At 42.8% G+C, this 22,069-nt stretch overlaps 1 protein-coding gene across 1 annotated transcript in view; it reads left to right on the top strand.

Annotated features, from left to right (window-relative positions):
- The window catches only part of LOC144696670 (fructose-1,6-bisphosphatase isozyme 2-like), a 69,744-nt gene extending 48,465 nt beyond the window's left edge, over nucleotides 1-21,279 (top strand). The window contains exons 6-7 of the mRNA XM_078568245.1: nucleotides 19,468-19,587; nucleotides 20,769-21,279. Of these exons, the coding sequence (XP_078424371.1) occupies nucleotides 19,468-19,587; nucleotides 20,769-20,951 (303 nt within the window). The 3' untranslated portion in view covers nucleotides 20,952-21,279. The remainder of the gene's footprint in view (nucleotides 1-19,467; nucleotides 19,588-20,768) is intronic.
- Nucleotides 21,280-22,069: the final 790 nt, after the last annotated feature.

The raw sequence follows: 22,069 nt of genomic DNA, 5'->3' as shown, positions 1-22,069 counted from the left end.
CCACTTTATTACAATGGAAACACTTAGGTCTTCGCGTTTCACCTCCACTCCCAGTACCTTCCTTCCTGATCCAAGGAGGAGATCTCAAGGTATTCCCAGCTATCCATTCTTTACCCTGGCTACTTGCCTTTCTTTCACTCCCCCTTTCTATCCTTTTCAAATTCATGGGGGTGATGGAAAAAAGATTTAGTTTTATGGATCAGCTTATAATCGTCAGCCATTACTGCTGTCTGCCTAGCAGTTGCAACACTTTGGTCTTCAACATGGGTTCTTATTACAGAAGGTAGGGAGTTTTTAAATTCATCCTAGAGAATGGTCCCTCTGAGAACTTCATAGGTAGTTTCAACTCCTAATGCTCAAATCCACCTGTCAAAACCACTTTGCTTAATCCTTTCAAATTCAATGTAAGTTTGCCCAGGCTGTTTCGTTAAATTTCAAAACTTTTGTCTGTATGCCTCAGGCACCAACTCATATGCTCTCAAGATGGCCTTTTTCACCACATCATAATCCCTAGAAACCATCTCTGATAGTGAAGCATAAATTTCCTGTGCTTTACCTGTCAAATTGTTCTGTATGGGCAATGTCCAGTTTTCCTTTGGCCAGTTAATCTGTTTAGCTATCTTCTCAAATGAAATAAGAATGCTTCAGCATCCCTTTCCTCAAATTTTGGAAGAGTTTGCACAAATTTAAACATCTCCCCACTGGGTTCTGATCTGGAAATAAGTCCTGCTTCACTTACTGGTGTCTCTTTTTTAACTGTCAACATTTTAAGCTGGAATTCTCTCTCTTTCCTCCTTTCCTAACTTCGCCATTTCTAAGTCCCTTTGAAATGTCCTTTCTCTTTCCTTTTCTTTTTCCTTCTCTGCACTTTTATTTTCTGCTGCATTTTTTTAAATTTGCAACTAAATTTGAGCCCACTCCAATGAACCACTCCTTGGAGAACTCGGTCTCTCGGGTATTCCTACCAATTTCAAATGCTGTGTTATCTCTTTGATTATCTCTGCCTTCCCAGCTTTGGCAGGCAACCCTACTCTTAATTTATTTACCAAATCGATTAACCTGACTTTTGGGATCCCTTGTAAAATCGTCAGGGATATCTATTCCATTTGCAGGAAAGCTTTAGCAGTTTCCAGTGCCATCTTATTTTTGACAGTACAAGCCTGGTGTTTCCTTTCAGCTTTTATTACTTACTAAATCTACTCCCAAATTGTCATCGTCTTTTGTTCCAAAATATCCCAGATGAGCCCCCAAACTTTGTCACAACTCACTGGGGATAGTGCACTGTGATAACAAGCCGCGCTGTTCCCCAACCCATGACAAGCCGAGGTGGTCTTCCAGCACTTTCAGTATTTAGTTCACTGGTTGAGCGCTTGCCTTTCAATGTCTTTAACAGTGATTTTCCCCTTTGCCTCTCGACAGGAGGTTTTCAGAGAGAGAGCAAGTTATAGAGATATGAGGAGGGAAAAACCCAGCTAGCTATTACTGTAGGATTACTGGAATCTTACACACAAAGGAGAGAGAGGTTTTAGGTCTTTTTCCTTTCAGACTAGGAGCCATTCTGGAGCACTACTCTCACACAAACCCTGGTCACCTGATCAGACGCCAATTAAAACATTGTAGCCAGGCAGCTCCCTTGGTCCAGTATTCCTTTCCAGCACCATCCTGTCTTTCATGACACACTGTGTTGCAGGACTGCAACATTGTATATATATCTCATCCTGTTCCGGCAGACATGTCCTTCAAACTGCAGGCATTGTAATTTTAATCCACAGTCCAACAGAAAATAAAAATATATATTCTTTACATAATGCAGTCCATGCCTTTTTATATGGGACCTTGCAACCTTCTAGAGAGGACATTCTTTTAATTGAATTTGAACCCAGGTAGCAGAGGCCGAAGCCCGGAACTGGATTTTCATGGAGTTGGGCCAACTCTAGAGGCCTTTAAAAATGGTGGGCGGGGCCAGGATGCAGAAGTCCCATGCCCCATGTCCGGCAGATTCCATTCTTGTGGGCAGGAGTGAGGGGGCAGGGCATGAATCACACAGGCAGGAAACCCGAACTCGGCAGGACCATTTGAAATTAGTGCTGAGTTGAATGAGATGCATTTTCACTGTTCCAAGGGCCTTAACCAAACCCATAGTGTGTGAGTCATGAATTGATGGAGGAGATGTAAACCCTCTTGAAGGCGGATAAGGTCTGTTTATGTGTCGCGATCTGAAGGTATTTAAATCCCAGCCCTTCAAACATGAAAAACAAACTTTCACCTGTCAGTTAGAGAAAAGAAACAATCACCTGCTGTTGGAGTGCATTGTCTGACAGGTTACCTGGTGGAGCTTAGAAAAAAACATTATCGTCTGTTACTGCAGTTTCAATAGACTTTATTGTTGACATCTCCCAAGGGATGTTAGTACAGCCGAGCCCATTATGAATGCTTTGCTGAGTTTCAAGCTCCAAAACCATATTTTGATTGACATTTTAAGAGGCTATTAAAAGATTATCTATCCCTGATGTACTTAACGAATAGAAGTTTATTGTTTTTATAACAGATTGACTACTTGAGGAGATTTAAAATCTTTGAATGGGTTTTATGAATGAGAGTTTTGTTTTCAGTATTTAGTGAGAGCTCTCTTAGATTGTTAAAAGTTAATATATTTTTTCATTTCCATATGGCTTCTGAGGTATTCACACAGTGGATACTGAGTGACTGGCTATAGAGGTGACTTGGGTGGTATGAGGTGGCATGCAAGTGGCATGCAGGTATGAGGTGGCATGGGGGTGGGTGGGGATGAGGGCTAGAGGGCCTAACAGTGTTTTATAAAACTGGGCTGAAGTCTCAGTGAACTGAGGCAGATCTTCCAAACAGCCTGTCTCGACACTCACCCGCCTCTGTGGGCACCTCTGAACTGCCTCCGGAGATGGCAAGCTCAATGAGATCACGCCCCTGCCCCCACCCCCCAGAGTGAAAATCATGCCTGTGGGAGTTGTTTCCGGGCAACTGTGGGACAAGGGCAGCAACTGACCTCTGCATTGAAGAGCTCGAATGGAGTTAGAAACAGAATGGCCACTATTACTGCTATCATTTACTATCCCTCATTTGCTTCAACTTCTGCCCTATCAAATTTAACTTAAAATAATTTCATTGCTTGAGGGTGAAGTGATGAATGTGTGATGGGGTTAGCACCATATTGTCTCAATACACAGTCAGAGTTGTTGAGCTGACCAGAGAAACCTCACAGGGAATGACTCCTGCTCTACTAACTGGTAATTCCACCAAAATGTGAGGAACTGTATTATGTTCTTATACATATCTGTATGTGTAAGAACTGCATAATTATGCATTGTACTTTGAACTGAGAAAGCATGTCAATTCCTGTACAACTGAACCCTTAAAAAATTATTAAAAGCTCTATGCAGGTGACAACTTGCTGAGTGCTGGCCGCATGGGGAAATTCACTTCCTGAGGTGGTCTCTGTGTTAACTTCACATTACAGGTGTAGGTAACTTTAGACATGTAATAACTCTTGTTATCTAGTCATTCTGCCCGTGTAATGTCCACAAATATGAAGGATCTGCTTTTTTTTGTGTTGTTTGTTGGGGAGATGTATTGGCCAGAACATTAGAAAATCTCCCTGCCCTTCCTCTTAAAATGTCCTGAAATCTTGACCATCCATTGCACAGGTATTTCCATTTAATATCTCATGATGCAGGTGACAACTCTAAGAACACAATCCAATCCTCAGTACTGCACTGGAGTGCCAGCCTAGATTATGCATCAAATGCTATTATGAACTTCCTTCTAACCCATAGACAAGAATGCTCCCAAATGAGCTAAGAGGCCACATTTTCCTCAATTAGTCTGAGCAACAATCTAATCCTGCTGCCTCTCCTTTAAGGCAACTTGGGAACAAACAAACTTTGAGAGCACCAGCAGAACATTTGGTTAACACTCTGCTTATAGTACCTAATGACCTTTGATCAATTTGGATGTACAACCAGTTTATTTGGGGCAGTTGACTGATATGATGCAGCAGCATTCATCAGTTGTTTGACTGGGTACATGTCAGGTTAGATGGGTGTTCGATATGTTTTGCATCATAAATGAAGCCAGTGTTGTGACAAATATTTTTTCTCTTTCACCAATTCTCACCTCTTTGGAAGAAGACCTTGACTCTAACATCAAAGTATGACGCCACAGGTGCTGGTCGTCCTCTGATATCTTACTCTGGTCACAATTAGTCATGTGCGAGCGCCAATGAATGCACGTCTATGGTGGGCATCACCATTGACCCTGATCCACTACTCACTTAGTATCCACACAGGAGCACTTCCAGGAGTAGAGGGTCAATGCTTTATTATGAAAGAATCTTGGACAGTATTACCCTCTCTTACTCTGGAGTGCTGCAAACAATTACTACCACCCTGCTTGAGATCAGATAAGGCAGCATAGAGAGTACATGTGTCACCTCTCCTGTAAAATAATATCTTGGAGCACTTTACAAAGGAAGAGGTAAACACTGAATAGGGAAGGGAGGAAGATTAGGAGGAGAAGCCTGATACACAGTTGAGGAGATGTATTTGTTGAAGAAAGGGAGAGTGACAACAGGGCAAAGTGGCTTTAGGAGAGAATATAAAAGTGCAGAGGGGGAAATGGCTGAAGGAACAGTTCCTGGTGTTAGCACAGAATGAGCAGTGAACCAGAGGAATGCATATACCAGATGGCATTTGAGCTGACGAAGATTTCTCAGTTAGGGTGAAATGGAGCTATACAGGGTGAAAAAACAAGGAAGAGGAACTTGAAATGTATTTGCTGGGCATGGAGAGCTTGGCAAAGACTAGGTTAATGGGTATACAGAACTGCCTACAGTAGAGGACTTGGTTTCACAGAGTTCTACATTTACTGATGTTTGCGATGGGTGGAGATTGAAGGTCATTAATATTCAAGACTTGGATTAGATTTCCAGTATCAGTCTGAAAGGAGTAGGGAAACTAGCTAATGTGCAGAAGTAGAAGGATGTAGTGTTGGTCAGAAACTGGATGTGGGGGGTTAAATATGTCAGCTCAGGGCAAACCAAATCCTCGGTGTGTCCATGCTTCTGTTATGGGTCACTTTCCCATGCTATTGAGTTCCAAAATATCCAAAATTGAATAGGTACTCACCTCTGAACAATGGAAAAAAATCATCAGGTTGATACTTGGAAGAGAGCCTCAGGTACATTTTGCTTGGTCAGTCAAGCAGGGGCACCGTTAAGATTGTGCAACTTGTGCATTTGTATGAGGCCCTGAGTGGATCCAGTGAAAGGATAGCTGATTCCTGACCAAGCATTGATTCATCCTGCAAATGATGCTTGCTGTTGACCAATATGAAGGAAATGTGCTACCTAAGGTTAAATATCAAGATGTTTATAAAGAATAAATTTGCAATTTTGCCATACATATAAGAAATATTTCCCCATGCAGCAACATTCATAGCACCTACATGTGACAAAAATCATCCTGCTGCCTTGTCATGAGGAATGCAAGAGAGCCAGACAGAGAGCATTATATAGGACGAGGAGAGGGAGAGAAAGCATCAGTGATTCAGATCACTTCTTCGATATTTTTGAATGATAACAGATTGAAGAGAGAGTCTTAGGCGTGGAATTTAACCTGGAGGTGAGCTCCATGTGGGGGAGTACAACAAGGGGAGGTGGGGTTTGGGAAACCCAGAAGAAAGGGATGCATAAATGCTGTGCAGTTTTTCATTGTGGGTTCTTTTAAATTTTTTTCAGGGAACCTGGTTGACAGGTTGGAGGTCTTTTGGGTGAGAAACTCACAAGGCCACAGTATATGAGAGCCGATTAGTGAGAGATCATTGGGGGTGGAGGGGAATTCCCAATCGAAGGAGGGACCCCAATCCCTGGAGTGGTCCTCAAATCATGGGGCCATGTACCAATCGAGTGGTGTTCCAAATTGTAGAAAAGGGATCCAGATCAGGTGTTTCCGATAGTGGTCAGGGATGGAAAATATGGTCAGGGTGGGGAGCAGGTGGTGTTCGGGAGCAATGCACCCTCATTTTTTTTGTAGTACACAGCCAATTTGTTTAAGTAACCAAGTCCTTTCATTTTTTTGCATGGCCGTGCATGTGTGGTAACTTAAAGGGGTCAACTTGTGCTTGGCCAGCAGGGGGTCATTCTGTTGTGCGACTGTGCAGCTTAGAAGGAACACTGGTTGGGGAGCGGCTGTCCAATTGTGGTTGATGGGGATTGGTCTAATAATGGGGGCAGGACAGATGGATCACAGTGGGGGAGTGTTACTGGTTGTTAATGTGGAAGCTTGTTAATATGGAAGAAGCACCACTGCTCTTCCTCACCCACAAACAGTGCTGTAAAGGCACTTATCATATAGATTCAGCTGTTCTTGCCTCCTTTAGACTGTTGCAATTCCCGGGGCCTGGAAAACTTGACCAAAATAAATTAAAAATAGAATGACTGTAAAATGAAAGCAAGTAGCCTCATTATAATATTAAATTGACCAACTTGTTTCCCGCGAGTGAATTTGTCACCCGCTTTTCATCCCACTCTCATTAATAGGAACAGCAACTTGCATCTATATCTCACATTTATCATAGTGAAATGTGCCAAAGGGCTTCCCAGGTGTATTATAATAGAAAATTAGACTCTGAGCCATAGAAGAAGGTATTAGGATAGGTGATCAAAATTGGCCAAAGAGGTAAATTTTTAAGGGGAGTCTGACAGGAGAAAAGAGGAGAATGTTTACTGAGGGAATTCCAGAGCTTAAGGCCTGGCTGCTGAAGGCACAGCCGCCAATGCTGGAGAAATTAAAATTGAGGATGTTGAAGGCCGTGGAGGGATTGAAAACAATGGTGAGAATTTAAAACTTGAAGTCTTGCTTAACTGGGAACTAATGTAAGTCAGCAAGCATAGGGGTGATAGGTGAACTGGATTGGTATGAGTTAGGACACTGGCAGCAAAGTTGAGCTCAGGTTTACTGAGGGCAAAATGTGAGAGACCACCCAGGAGTGCATTGAATAAGGGTTTTCGCAGCAGGTGAGCTGAGGCAGGGGTGGAATGTTATGGAAGTTGAAAAAGCAGTCTTAGAGATGGCACGGACATATGGTTGGAAGCTCATATCGGGGTCAAATATGACACCAAGGTTGCAAGCAGTCTAATTCAACCTCACAGACAGTTGCCGGGGAGTGGGACAAAATCAATGGCTAGGGGATGGAGTTCGTGGCAGGGTCTTCTCAATATTTGGTTGGAGGAAATTTCTGCTCATCCAGCATTGGATGTTGGATAAACAATAATAATTTAGGAACAGTGGAGAGCTCAAGAGAGGTGGTGGATGCTGTCGGCATACATGTGGAAATTGTCATACTGTCTTCAGGTGATGTTGCCGAGCGGCAGGATGTGGATGTGAAATAGGAGGGAGCCAAGGATAGATCTATTGCTCCTTAGGCAGCACCTTCCAAACCCACGACTGCTACCATCTAGAAGGACAAGGGCATTGGCACACCATGAGAACACCACCACCTGGAAGTTCCCCTCCAAGCCACTCACCATCCTGACTTGGAAATATATCGCCGTTGCTTCACTGTCGCTGGATCAAAATCCTGGAACTCCCTCCCTAACGGCACTGTGGGTGTACCTACACCAAAGGGCCTGTAGCGGTTCAAGAAGGCAGCTCATTACTACCTTCTCTAGAGTAATTAGGGATGGTCAATAAATGCTGGCTTAGCTAGTGATGCCCACATCCTGTAAGTGAATTTAAAAAAACCAGGGACACCTGAGGAAATGGTGCAGGAGTGGAAAAAGAAAAAGGAAGCCATTGCAAATAGTTCTCTGGCTGCCTTTAGAGCTATAAGAATGGAATCGGCTGAGTGCAGTTTCACTGAGCTGGATGCCGGTGGAGAGATGTTGGAGGAGCATGGTGTAGTCAAATTTGTCGAAAGCTATAGACAAATCGAGAAAGGCGAGGAAGGATATATCATTGTCACAGTCATGTTGGATCCCATTTGTGGCTTTGATAAGAGCTTTTTCGGTACTGTGGTTCTAAAGCATTTGGCAAAATTTCATGTAAAGAAATAATACGGTTTTTAATCTCAGGTATCACATGAAAATTCCAACACATCTCAGGTCACTTCAGAAGATGGATAATGCTAAGCATTTTTACACGTTTATAATAACCAAACAACTGAACAGGTTTATTCATGAACAGAATTATTGTCATAAACAAGTAGTAATGTTGAAATCATTCCATTAATAGGACACTGTGGTCAGGTGACTAAATTCATTACAGCTGCTCCTACATCACCGTCATAAGTTTGCCTGAAGTGTAATGGAAATCCAATTTACATATGTAAAAGCAGTTTCCACCGCACTTCTGGTGAAGTGTCAGTAACAGAACTGGAGCAGCTCTGAGGAAATTACTGGCCTGAACCTCTGTGAAATACTGGTGAGGCCCTCAACTGAAATATTGTGGCAACAATACTGAGGACTAGTGCTTGCTGCACCCCTGGCCAAGTTGTTTCAGTACAACTGCAACACTGGTATCTACCCAGCAATGTGGAAAATTGCCCAGGTATGTCCTGTGCACAAAAAGCAGGACAAATCCAACCTAACCAATTACCGCCCCATCAGTCTAATCTCGATCATCAGCAAAGTGATAGAAGGGGTCATCAACAGTGCTATCCAGAGGCACCTGCTTAGCAATAACCTGCTCAATGATGCTCAGTTTGGGTTCTGCCTGGGTTACTCAGCTCCTGACCTCATTACAGCCTTGGTTCAAACATAGGCAAAAGAGCTGAACTCCAGAGGTGAGGTGAGAGTGACTACCCTTGACTCAAGGCAGCATTTGTTTCAGTTTACATTGTTGAGCTTGCAAAGACTGTCCTTGTCCCAGTCCAGGGAGGGGGACGGCATATCAGTCCCATCTCAGTCGTGCCGAGCATGTTGTGCACAGGATGTTGTTGTAACATCATTCGCCTCGGTCCGTGAGGTTTCTGGCATCGTACTGGGCCGTGGATGGCACACTCAGTCAGGGGAGGCATCTGCAACCTACAGAAGGCATTGTGGGGGTATCCAAGAGTGTGTGGGGGGTATATGTTTAATTGAGCAAGTGGCCTCAAAATGGGGAGGGGTGAGGTCCACATGGGGCATAGGCACATCCACCTCAAAATATTCAGGGGCTAACAAATGGATATCCACCACATTCACGATGAGATCAAGGAATACAGAAGGTGAAGGGGTTGGGGGAGGAGATTGAAAGATCGATAAGGGAGGAAAACCTGAACATTAAGCTCCTCCGGGATGATGGGAGGGGCTTCCATACTCACGCAAGGAGGGTCCAAGCTGGTCTGGCAGTGAGAGCTCAGCACCACTATCTTCCAACCTGCAGTGATGGCGCAGTACAAACTTAAAATGAGGGGAAGCTCTGCTGTTGAGGGATTTGCAGGTGGATTGGAGGGCATGTGCATGCACTGGGGTGGGGAGGCTGATTAAAGGGGCATCCAACTGAATTCTGCATTCCCAAACGAGGAGAGAGGCACGGCTGAGAGATGTTAGGAGACTTTCAATGATAATGCAGGGAATCAGGAAAGTGAAACAATGATGCGCGTTCGTGCAAGACTAATCTTGTGAAGTGGCACTAATCGATCTCCTTGTTTTAAACCCCTGTTTGCAGCATGAAGATTTCCCAGAATGATCATGCATTCCAGAGCAATTGGGCAACTGGAACAAGCTCCAGAAGCATGTTAGAATCATGGTGCTGGACTGCTCACAGAAGAGAAGACTCAGGCCCCCTTCAAATAATCTCATTTCTTGACTAAACATTTACTCTCATGTTTATTCCAGAGAGTGTAGTATGAGAGTGCAGTGAATGAGGCTCCCAGCGCCTGGCCAAAGCAATGTCATAGCAGTTGGTCATGTTGGTGGGGGCGGAGTAGCACCTTGATAAGCACTCCGTACTGGCCATCATTTCAGGGGCGAGTAGTTGCCGACACTGGAACAAAGCCCTTGAACCTACATTCAGTGACTAGTCATTGACAGAACAAGAACCTTTGCAGGCTGATGCTGAATCTTGTGTGTTTCTCTTGATGCCACAGAGGGGAGACCATCAGGAAGATGGAGCCTGGATTTATTGCTGCTGCATAATCACATACAGGCAGGAGAGACGAAGGAGAAGATTGTGATGGAGGTGCCTGTCTCGCCAAAGGGAGGAGCAAAACCCTCAATACCAAGGGCCAGCAGGGCCTCCTTCGGACACAGTGCGTAGGCGGCTCACAAGACTGACAGCGTACAGAGCCTACGTGTCTTATCTGCAGATGAGCAAGAACCAATGTCACCAACGCCTCCGCATGTCCAGGGATCTGGTGGCCCATATTTGCCACATTCTCCAGGAATTGGTGCCACAGGGACTGGGAGGGCATCCATTGCCAGTGGCTGTGAAGTAACGGCTGCACTCAACTCCTGCGCCAGTGGCTCCTTCCAGTGCTCCACTGGGAACCTCTGCAGGATCTCCCAAGCATCCACCCATTCATGAGATCACAGACGCTCTTGTTGCCAAGGCCGGCAATTACATCAACTTTGACAGAGATCAAGCAAGCCAGGATGCCAGAGCACTGGGCTTTGCTAAAATTGCCAGGTTCCCACAGGTGCCATCAACTATATTCATGTAGCTGTAAAAGCACCCTGGCAACAGGCGCTCCAATACATAAACAGGAAAGGCTACCACTCGTTCAATGTACAGCTGGTCTGCAACCACAAGGAACTGATCATGCAGGTTTATGCTAGATACCCAGGAAGCGTTCATGACTCATACATTTTGAGTAGATTGCAGATTCCGGGTATCTTCCAGGAACCACACAGGATCCAGGGCTGGCTCCTCAGTGACAAGGGATAACCACAAAGGAAGTGGCTGATGATGCACATGCAGTGGCCACAAAATCCTGCAGAGAGAAGGTACAATGAGGCTCATGTCACTAGCCGAACATTGGTGGAGCACACCATAGGGATCTTCAAGATGCAATTCCGATGCCTTGACAGATGTGGTGGAGCTCTCCAGTACACTCCCCAGAGGGTCTCATGGATCATCATGGCTTGATGCTCACTGCACAACCTGGCGCTGCAAAGCGGGGAGGACTTGTCAGATGCCAACATGGAAGAGCTGCATGTCTCCTCCGATGAGGAGGACATTGAAGAGGATGAAGGTGTTAAGTTGGAGGAAGCCGAGGCTACAGTGGAAGAGGCCTTAGCACGGACCAGATGTGACAGGCGTGCACGTGAGGCCCTCATTGCCACCAGGTTCCATGGAGAGGATGACGAGTTGCAGTGAGTACTCTCTCGGACAAGTGACCTCCATCATAGGCCAACATTAACACCAGTATCGCTATTCCTCTCATTTCAACCATGCACTTCAATATGAGAGGGAATAGTTACACATCAGGCTCACATTGTCCTGATACTTTGAAGGATGAAGAAGATTCGGGAGCATGTGTCCTTGCTGAGATGAGGTGCTAACTGGAGAAGGGAGTACCAGCATCAGACATCAGAAGATGCTGCCTCTTCAAGCATCTCCAGCATCCCAGTCGCAGCTGCAGCCTACAAGAGCCAGGAGTTGTTCCACTATCCTCAGTGGGCTCTTAGCTGTGAGCCTTTAATCTGACAAAGCTCCTCAAGGAAATCCATCCCCTGCAGTGGGACAGCGCATCCTATGTAACAATGATGGTGAAACTGATTGGTGACACTTTGACCAAGGCAGCCGAGAACGTTCTGCAGGTCTGCATCTATTTTGTGATGACTCAATCCTCTGTGTTGGCTTCTTCTCTATCACATTAACATCCGGCACTCTCAGTTAGTGATGCTGGCTCGCTTTTTTCCTCACCTTACTAGGCATGTGGAACACCTGAGGATGACGACGTTCAACCACATGTGTGCCAGACATTAAAATGGCTCCTCTTTAAGGCACACATTGTATCCTGATGGCCAGCCCTGGCCCTTGTGAACTCAAAATGCTCAGACACCATCAAGGTGATGAGCTGTTGTAAATAAAAAGCAGACTTCAGATTCAGTACATCCTCACTCCTATCCCATTGCTCCCCTCAACATTGTCATGCACTTCCAGAGCATGTTCAAAGGCTCTGTTGACTGCCAAAAATCTCCATTTGTAATTAGCATCACACATCTTGGCGGGGGGCTTGTAAGTTCACAGTTTGATTGACAGTACCAAGTGGTTAGAACCATAGAATCATAGAAAAGTTACAGCACAGAAGGAGGCCTTTCAGCTCATCTTGTCCATGCCAGCCCGAGGACACCCAGGTGCCCTTTCTAATCCCACCTTCCTGCACCCAACCCATAGCCCTGCAGCTTACAGCGCTTAAGGTGCAGATCCAGGTACTTTTTAAAAGAGTTTAGAGTTTCTGCCTCTACCACCAATTTAGGCAGCGAATTCCAGACACCCACTACCCTCTGCATAAAAAAGTTCTTCCTCATGTCCCCCCTACACCTTCTGCCACTTATCTTGAATCTATGTCTCCTGGTTCTAGAATTCTCCACCAAGGGAAACAATTTTATCCTGTCCACTCTATCTATTCCCCTCATAAATTTGTACACCTCAATCAAGTCACCTCTCAGCCTTCTTTGTTCTCAGGAAAATAACCCCAACCTATCCAATCTCTCCTCGTAGCTACACTTTTCTAACCCTGGCAACATTCTTGTAAACCTCCTCTGCACTCTCACCAGAGCTATTACGTCCTTCCTGTAATGTGGTGACCAGAACTGCATACAATACTCCAGTTGTGGCCTCACCAGTGTTTTATACAATTCCATCACTGTATCCTTACTTTTATATTCTATACCTCTGCCAATGAAGGACAGCATTCCATATGCCTTCTTTACAACCTTGTCTACTTGAACTGCTGCCTTCAGGGACCTGTGTACTTGTACGCCAAGATCTCTCCCTTCATCTACACCTCTTAGTATATTCCCATTTATTGTGTAATCCCTGTAACTGTTTGACCTCCTTAAATGTATGACCTCACACTTCTCTATGTTAAAATCCATCTGCCACGTTACTGCCCACTCTGCCAACCCATCTATATCATTTTGGAGATTATGGCTATCCTCTACACTATTCACTGCTCGGCCAATCTTTGTGTCATCTGCAAATTTCCCAATCGTGCCCCCCACGTTCACATCCAAATCATTAATAAAAAACACAAACAGCAAGGGTCCCAACACCGAGCCCTGTGGAACACCACTTGAGACAACTTTCCATTCGCAAGGGCATCCATCGACCATTACCCTTTGTTTCCTGTTACAAAGCCAACCTTTTATCCAGTTTGCCACATTACCCTGAATCCCATGGGCTTTTACTTTCCTGACCAATCTACTATGTGGAACCTTGTCACATGCCTTGCTAAAATCCATGTACACAACATCCATTGCACTACCTTCATCAACCCTTCTTGTCACTTCCTCAAAGAATTCAATCAAATTTGTGAGACAAGACCTTCCTTTAACAAATCCATGCTGACCATCCCTGACTAGTCCATGCCTTTCCACATGACAGTTAATCCTATCTCTCAGGATTGATTCTGTTAATTTGCTCACCACCATTATAAGGCTAACTGGCCTATAATTGTTTGGCATTTCCTTTGATCCCATTTTAAACAATGGAACTACGTTTGCATTTCTCCAGTCCTCCGGTATCTCCCCTGTATCTAGTGAAGATTGGAAAATCATCCTCAGAGCATCTGCTGTCTCCTCCCTGACTTCCTTCAGCAGCCTCAGAAACAATCCACCTGGCCCTGGTGACTTATCAACTTTCAAGGATTTCAACCCTTCGAGTACTTCCTCTCTCTTTATGACTATCCTGTCCAATATCTCGCAGTGTTCCTCCTGGACTACTATATCTACATCCTCCCTTTCCTTTGTAAACACGGAGACAAGATATTCATTTAAAACCCTTCCCACAGCCTCTGCATCTACACATAAGTTTCCATCTTCATCTCTGATAGGTCCCACTTTTTCCTTAACTAACCTTTTAGCATTAATGTATTGGTAAAACATCTTTGGGTTATCTTTAACTTTACTTGCTAATCTTTCTTCGTGCCCTCTCTTTGATTTCCTTATTTCCTTTTTTACTTCGTCCCTGCACTTCCTATATTCGTCTAGGCTATCTGCAGTGCTTAGTTCTTTGTGCCTGTCGTACGCTTTCTTTTTCTGTTTGATCTTCCCCTGTATTCCTCTAGACAACCAGGGAGGTCTAGATTTGGCAGTACCACTCTTAGTTTTGCAGGGGACATGTCTACTTTGTACAATTAGGATCTCGCTTTTTAGTGCTTCCCACTGGTTTTCCACTGTTTTATCCTTCAGCAGTGCTGTCCAGTCCATCACAGCCAAGTCCCATCTCATTTCTGTAAAATTTGCCTTCCCCCAGTTCAAGATGTTTACTCCTGCCTTATCTCTGTCCTTTTCTATGGTAATGCTAAATCTAACTGAATTGTGATCACTGCCCCCGATATGGTCACCAACTGTCACTTCACCCACTTGCCTTTCTTTGTTCCCCAAGACTAGGTCTAGAATTGCATCTACTCTTGTTGGGTTTGTCACTAATTGGTTGAAAAAATTTTCCTGGACACTCTGCATGAATTTTTCTCCCTCAGTGCCCTTTATATTGTTTGAATCCCAGTTGATATTAGGATAGTTGCCTCCTACTATTATTGCCCTCTTGTTCTTACAAGCAGAAATTTGCCTTCATATTTGTTCTTCTATCTCCCTTTCACTATTTGGGGATCTGTAGTATGCTCCCAGTAGTGTGACTGCCCCTTTTTTTATTTCTAAGCTCAATCCATAAAGCCTCATTTGTTGACCCATTTAATATATCATCCCTTCTCACAACTGGAATTGATTCTTTAACCATTAGTTCTACCCCCCTCCTTTTTTATCTCCTACTCTATCGTGTCTGAAGACTCTATAACCAGGGATATTTAGCTGCCAGTTTTGTCCCTCCTTTAGCCAAGTCTCCGTTATAGCAATGACATCCTGCTGCCATGTGTCTACCTGTGCCCTTAACTCATCTACATTGTTTGTAATACTCCTTGCATTGAAGTATAAACAGTTTAACCCCGTCAATTTCCCTTGCTGGACACTTTGTAAACTTTGCTTCTCCTGTAACTCCATGTCTATCACACCGTCCCTAGCTAATGTTCTACCTCCATTTTTCTGACCTGAAACTGACCTATCTGATCCTACTCCTGGGATCCCATCCCCCTGCCACACTAGTTTAAATACTCCCCAACAGAACTAGCAAAAGCCCCCACAAGGACACTGGTCCCAGCTCTGCCTGGGTGCAGCCCATCCGGTTTGTACAGGTCCCACCTTCCCCAGAACCAGTCCCAGTGCCTCAAGAATCTGAATCCCTCCCGGCTACACCATCTCTCCAGACACGTGTTCATTTGGTCTATCCTCTTATTCCTGCTCTCACTAGCACGTGGAACTGGGAGTAAACCTGAGATTACTACATTTGAGGTCCTGCATTTTAATTTATCTCCTAACTTCCTGTACTGAGCTTGCAGCTCCTCATCCCTTAGTTTTCCTATGTTGTTGGTACCAACTGGCTGTTTACTTTCCCTCCCCAGAATGTCCTGCAGCCACTCCGTGACATCCTGGACCCTGGCACCAGGGAGGCAACATACCATCCTTGATTCACGTTTGCGGCCACAGAAACGTCTGGTTATAAAGGGATGAGCTGTCGATCAAACTGTAAACTTACAAGCCCCCCTCTGGGATAATGACAGGTTGTGGAAGGCATCAAGCAGCACTAATACTATATGGATAACTGTCAAACTTACATCAACAAACATTTGTTGAAATTGTAAGCACTGATTTTTTTCAGGCTTTTTTTCAAAATTTAAAAAGCAGGGGATTTAAAGTGACTTGACAGCTTGACAATTCCACAGACCTTATCCACATTTTACGCACATTCATGTCTCCTATTAAAATTCCAAAAGGGTAACTGACATCTCCAAAAGGGTACCTCACTTCTCTGAAAGATTCTGGCAGATTTAGACTTTTTCATCAAATTCGTAATTCCCATGAGTCGTGTTTCAGAAACTTCAATGCCAAAAATTGCTTCTGCATCAAGTCAGCTGCACTTTAAATGTGCTGCTGCCTCTGTGAAGTGTGGACTTGTTAAAAATGCCCCGTCCCCATTCCTCCCATCAGAGAAAATGATGGATGCCGGGTTCGAAGGCTTGACTTCCAGAATCGGGGCTCTGACACTCTTTTAGCTAAGGTGCGGAGCCCTTCCGCTTCTGCAAAATATCGGGCCAAAGTGTCTAGTATTGGGCATTCAGTCACAACCTTCAGAGGCAGGAGTGATATCACTGATTTATGTGGATGTTAGTGAGGCAATAAATTGACCAGGCTCAAGGTGACGCACACATTTGCAAGCTTACTAACTCTCACTATCTCGGTTCATATGCCAGTAGCTATTAAACCGTGCCCCCAGCAAGAGTCAGTGCCTTCATAAGAGATGGGTAGAAAAGCAAAATAAATGGCCTTTATAACTATGAGACTCTATGCCAACCAACAATTGTGACAATCTCTCAGGCTAAGTGTCATTTCCCTAAAGGCACTTTTATATTTGGTACTTCTGTAATTCAAATACTCTATGCAGTAACATACAGTCAGTGTGCTGGCATGTATTTTAATTGCTGATACCCACTGTACTGGCTCTCGTATTCAACTCGGATTCTTATACTCATGAATGCTCATGTACTGCCATCTGTATATAACCCCTTAGATGTATCAGTTATTAATGCCTTTTGCTATAGGCTATTCTTGAGTATCTAAGTCTTTAAATGTTGACCTGTTCTTTGAAACTAATGTGTGCAGTCCCACTATACAGGGCAATTCTCTCTCATGTATTTGTAATTGTTGTCATCTGTTTCAGTAGAGATATTGAACACTTCTTTTAATGCATAATTCTGGTTTTCTGAAATTTCAAGGATGTATTATAATAGTTTTTTCTTTCTCTTTCTTTCTTTAGTTATGATATGTGTCTTGTCCTTGCCACCCCTTCCCAAATGTCTCCAAGTCTTGTTCCAGTCCTACAGCTCAGTGCTTGGTTTGTTTTGTTAGACTGGTGGTAGCTGGATAATTGAATAGAGACTGTGATGACTGAGAAGGAAGTGCAGCATGATAATAACAAATGACAGTCTAAGCTGGTACCATTTGATCTGTGGAAGAGCAGACTGCAGAAGATGAGTGAATCCTTGATTGTCCCTATGCAATATGATCCATAATCCGGTGAAAGTGGACATAAAATGGAGATTTGTTCTGCCAAGCTTTCATAAAAAAGAGAAACAGAAACTGCCAAACATTTTCACTGAATATCTGTTCTCCACTCTCAATTACAAAATGCTGGTATTTCATGTGGTTGGGCTACTTGCAAAAGGGTGTTGATAATCTGTTGCCTGTCACATATCCTGTGTATTATCGTCCACTCACATAGGGCATAAAGCTGAATGTAGTGTCATGAAAATATAATAATTTTATAAGGTTATTGGTATTTATTGTAAAGTTGGAAAATAGTGGGGTCTGGATAGTGTGTGTGTGTCTGTGTGTGTGTTTGGGACTTAATTGAATAAAAAAAACAGCTGGCCTGAAGGCTTTGATGTGTCAGAAGAAAAGCTAGGTTTGAAATGTTAAATAAGTAAACAAGGCCACAGTTTTAGAATGTGAGGTGTAAAAGGAAAATTTGCATTTTGAAATAAACCAGAGTAGTCATGAATTTCAAAGAGAGACACTTAGCCAGAATAAGTCAAACAGTGCGTTTATTCTTCCCAAAGCTTACTGATAAAATTGGTACTATGAAAGAGTTTTATTATTTGAAAGGTAAAGTCCAAAGACATATTGAAACAATAGGATTTACATTAAAAAGGAAGAAACATGTATAAAGGAGATAAGGTTATGTGTAGGGAAAGAAGGCATTCTAAGATCTAACAAGTATGAAAAGCCTCCAGCCTCTATGTACCAAGTTGCTGCCTGTAAGAACCGAAGCTAAGAGAATTCACTGAATATCCCTGTCCAGGGTATTGTGTGCTTTGCCTAGGTCTGTTAAAATCTATTTTGTTTTTACTGTTACCTTAACGGAGGTGTAACTGGGAGTCAGTTTAATTAAGGAAGCTAGTAGTTATCATAGTAGTAATTTGTAGACCTATGTATGTGCTTAAAATTATTTCTTTCACTAATATATGTTTAATTTAGTTTTATAAAGACCTCTAAGTTGGTGGACTCATTACTACTGAATTCAAGGCACACATCCTGAAATCAAAATACAAATTGAAAAACAGTTGTGGTAGTTGTTTCAAGTTTCCCTCTGGGAATTGAGCAGCTCAGCATTTACCATCTGCTGTGCCATAACAGTAGTTGTTTGCATTCCACAGTTTAGATGTCTAATACTGTTGTTATGGAATGCACTACCTAAAGGGGTAGTGGGAACACATGCACTAGTAAATTTCAAAAGGGATTTGGATATATAATTGAAAAGGAAAAATCTCTAGGACTATGGAGAAATAGTACAACGTTGGACTGATTGCATAACTCTTTCAAAAAGCCAGAACAGGCATGATGGGCCAAATGCTCTCTTTCTATACTGTATGATTCTAAAAATCAATTTCCAGAGCATATTTGTCCATATGTGTACCATTGGGACAATGGCACTATAGATATGGGTTTCCTGGATTACACCCCCACCACCACTGTGCTCCAGTTAAGTTAAATCCAAATATGTGAGGTGCAGTAGTTGTCTGTGTTAACAGATGAAGCAGAAGTGAGGAATTTGTGAGCTTCAAGGAGTCTGCATGTTTTGCATATTATTTTTTGTTGTGTAGAAATATTCTTTCAATACAGGTCAGTCCACCTGAAGATTTCTTTGCCCTCATAATTCTGTTCAATTGTAATAAAATGCAGGCTATTGGTAAGATGAAGAACTTGAGAGGGAAGTGGATTATTTCTGTCTTATCTGCTTGTCCCCCAGTTTTTGACTGAACAACACAGGTTGAACATTACATCTAAGAGACTGCAAAGTTTCCTGCTGGTTCAGCTACTTACACTGATTTTACACCAGTTTTACACCAATACCTAGATCAATAGGTATGTAAAGGAAATTTCTCTGTCTCTCTCTCTCTCTCCATTAGTGGTGCTACACTTTTTAAAAGACCAATATAAATCACATTGAGGAAATTCCAGGTCTCAATGTTTAGGTTCATAATTTGGATGAGGTACTGAAGAGGATTCAGCACCTACAAAATTGGTTCCTGAAAAGTTATCGCCTTTTGGTGAAAATTGGGAGGGATTTACAGGATAGAAACTTACTTAAGTGGAATTTACAGTGCATTTCACTATTTTATTTTTTTTCATTTTTAACCAGCTGCATAAATCTACATTATCTGTTCTCTGTGCAGGATGGTTCTGCTCCATACAGTTCGAGATATGTAGGCTCTATGGTGGCAGATGTTCATCGTACATTGAAATACGGAGGAATCTTCATGTATCCTGCCAACAAAAAAAGTCCAAAAGGAAAGGTATGTTTTCACCTGTTCTAATTGCACATTCTCATGTCTGTGCTTTATTTGACTTGTAAAAACTTAGTAGTTATTGCATCATAAGTAAGAAGAAATCTGCCTTTTCATGTTTGTTTGTGTGGTGAAGGGCTTCCAATTGATAAATGCAGTGTGTTACTGAGGCCTAGGAATTAGGAAGATAGTTTCAATTACTGGTCTGTGCTGAGTTATTTGAACTTAAACAGGGCATCATCACTGTCAAGTAAGTTATCAGAAGCAGGAATCCTGGCTGAAATTTCCCTTCCACGACCAGGATACTGTGGCCAATTATACTATCCCTACTGCTGCCTCAGCCAACTCGGCACAGACCATGAACCATTCTGTGTGGTTCCTTACCACACCAGATGGTGTGTTCACCCACGGAGCAGCTAATGCTTTAGTTATACTGTTGTTATACTGCTCAACACAGTAATTTATTCCAAACTGCCAACTGCATCAATGACCTTGTTGGCAGATCCATATTATAAACCAGTGCCGCTGCTACCATCGCCTCAGCAATGGAGAACTATTTCTGGAAGCAGTGATGGAGGAAATATTGTGATTGCAACAGTCGGTTGTCAGTTGTTGCTGATGTTATTTCAGAGCCAGTACAGCCTGCCACTGATAGTAGCTCTGACTATGCTGCTGTAATATAAGTGAGCTGTGCACACTACATAAGGAAGCCAAAAACAGCTAGAGAAGGTGGTTTTTCTGAGGTTTCGGTGGAGGCAGCAGTGCAAGAAAAATCACATCAAGGTAGCAGTTTCTGAAGTTACAAGCTTGAATTAATAATATTGTGCTACTGTCAAAAACAAGGCTGTTGTTGATTTTGGGTACTGTGGTATAAATGTAGATAGTTTTTTTGTTAGGTAATGGTATCAAGGAATGTTAAACTGAGGTGAGCAAATGAAATTGATGTATAGATCTGATTTACTCTAATCGAATGGCAGAGCAGGCTTGATAAACTGAATGGCCTGTCCTGTTCCTATGTTCCCAGGTAGCATGACTATGTTGCTACTTATCAGGAGTAACCTGTCCCTCATATTATCTACTGGTTGACCTGAATGATGTGCCTCCAGCTTGCTGCCAGTTATCACAAGTATTGATGTCAGTATTCTGGTAACTATTTTAATAATTATTTAAAATATTTTTTTTAACCACAGCTTCGTCTTCTGTATGAATGCAACCCAATGGCCTTCATAATGGAACAGGCTGGTGGAAAAGCCACTACAGGAACCCAGCCAGTACTTGATGTGAAGCCAGAATACATTCATCAGCGTGTTCCACTCATTATGGGATCACCTGATGATGTTGATGAATTCCTTTCCTTTGTAAAGAAACATTAAGCTAGTGCGTGACCTCTCAAACCCCCTATAACATGCAAACCTAATTACTGTACAAGAAACAATATTAACGGATAGGTGTATGGGATTTAAATGAAGAGACTGTGCTCAGCACAAGATTGTAAACTGTATGAAAACTCCATTTGAAGTAGATGTCAAAGCATATTATTAATTCATTGTTGTTTGGTTCGATTCTGCATTTTGTTTTCTTAATTCTCAGTTTTCTAGTGACTCATGAAAATAGAAAATTAGAGAATCATCAGGTATTTGCTTCTAAAGTTATTTCACTATCTCCTCGTACACATGTTTCAGTAAAATGAGTTAAGACTTACATTAATATCGTTTTTACTAGTGACAAGCGTTTAAAAAATTGGGGCTTGAAATTGGTCTCCAGCAGTCAGGCAAAAGGAACAAAAACAAATTCATTTGGATGGAGAATATCAGGCAGGGTGGAAAGCCAGCTGCCAGTTCACCATCATCTCCTTAGTGCTTCTGTCAAACGCCAGTTTCACCCTTATTCAAGCTGGAATTATGCCATTTCAAAAAATAAATGCAAATCCTTTACAACTAACAGAGCAGTTTAAAAGTCTCTCCTCACAATCCATTAAAACACAAATATGTAGTGAATTGCATGAAGAAATTGTCCCCTAGAATAGTTGACAGAATAAATAATTTCACAATACATTTTGTTTAAACTACTGCAGCGGTGTACAGTTTTCTTGCATAATCGTGAGCTTCGCGAAAGGCTACCTAACCCCTCACAAGTAACCATCCTAAATTTAGTCAAATCAATAGAATGCTAATAACTGGCTTCAAGATTAAAAGACTTAGGTGGACAAGGAAGTCCATAATTCCGATCTTAGCATATCATCTAGAATGCATACCTCAATACCCAACCATTTTTACGACATCTTTATGTCAGTACAGCTTCTCCAAAGGACAAATATCTGGTTTTCCTACCACCAGCTGCGCTTATAAATACAAATGTTCTGTTTTTGAGTGACAGCAAAGGGCCATCTTTTTCTTGGGTTTTATAAACTGCCCGCAGATTCATTAACTGATCATGCAGAGCTGTATCTGCCATAATTGCTACCAATAAAGCTAACCAAGTAAAAACACTT

This window comes from Cetorhinus maximus, chromosome 2 (genome assembly GCF_964194155.1).
Source record: "Cetorhinus maximus chromosome 2, sCetMax3.hap1.1, whole genome shotgun sequence".
Lineage (NCBI taxonomy): Eukaryota > Metazoa > Chordata > Chondrichthyes > Lamniformes > Cetorhinidae > Cetorhinus > Cetorhinus maximus.
This window is presented reverse-complemented; position numbering and strand designations above follow the sequence as displayed.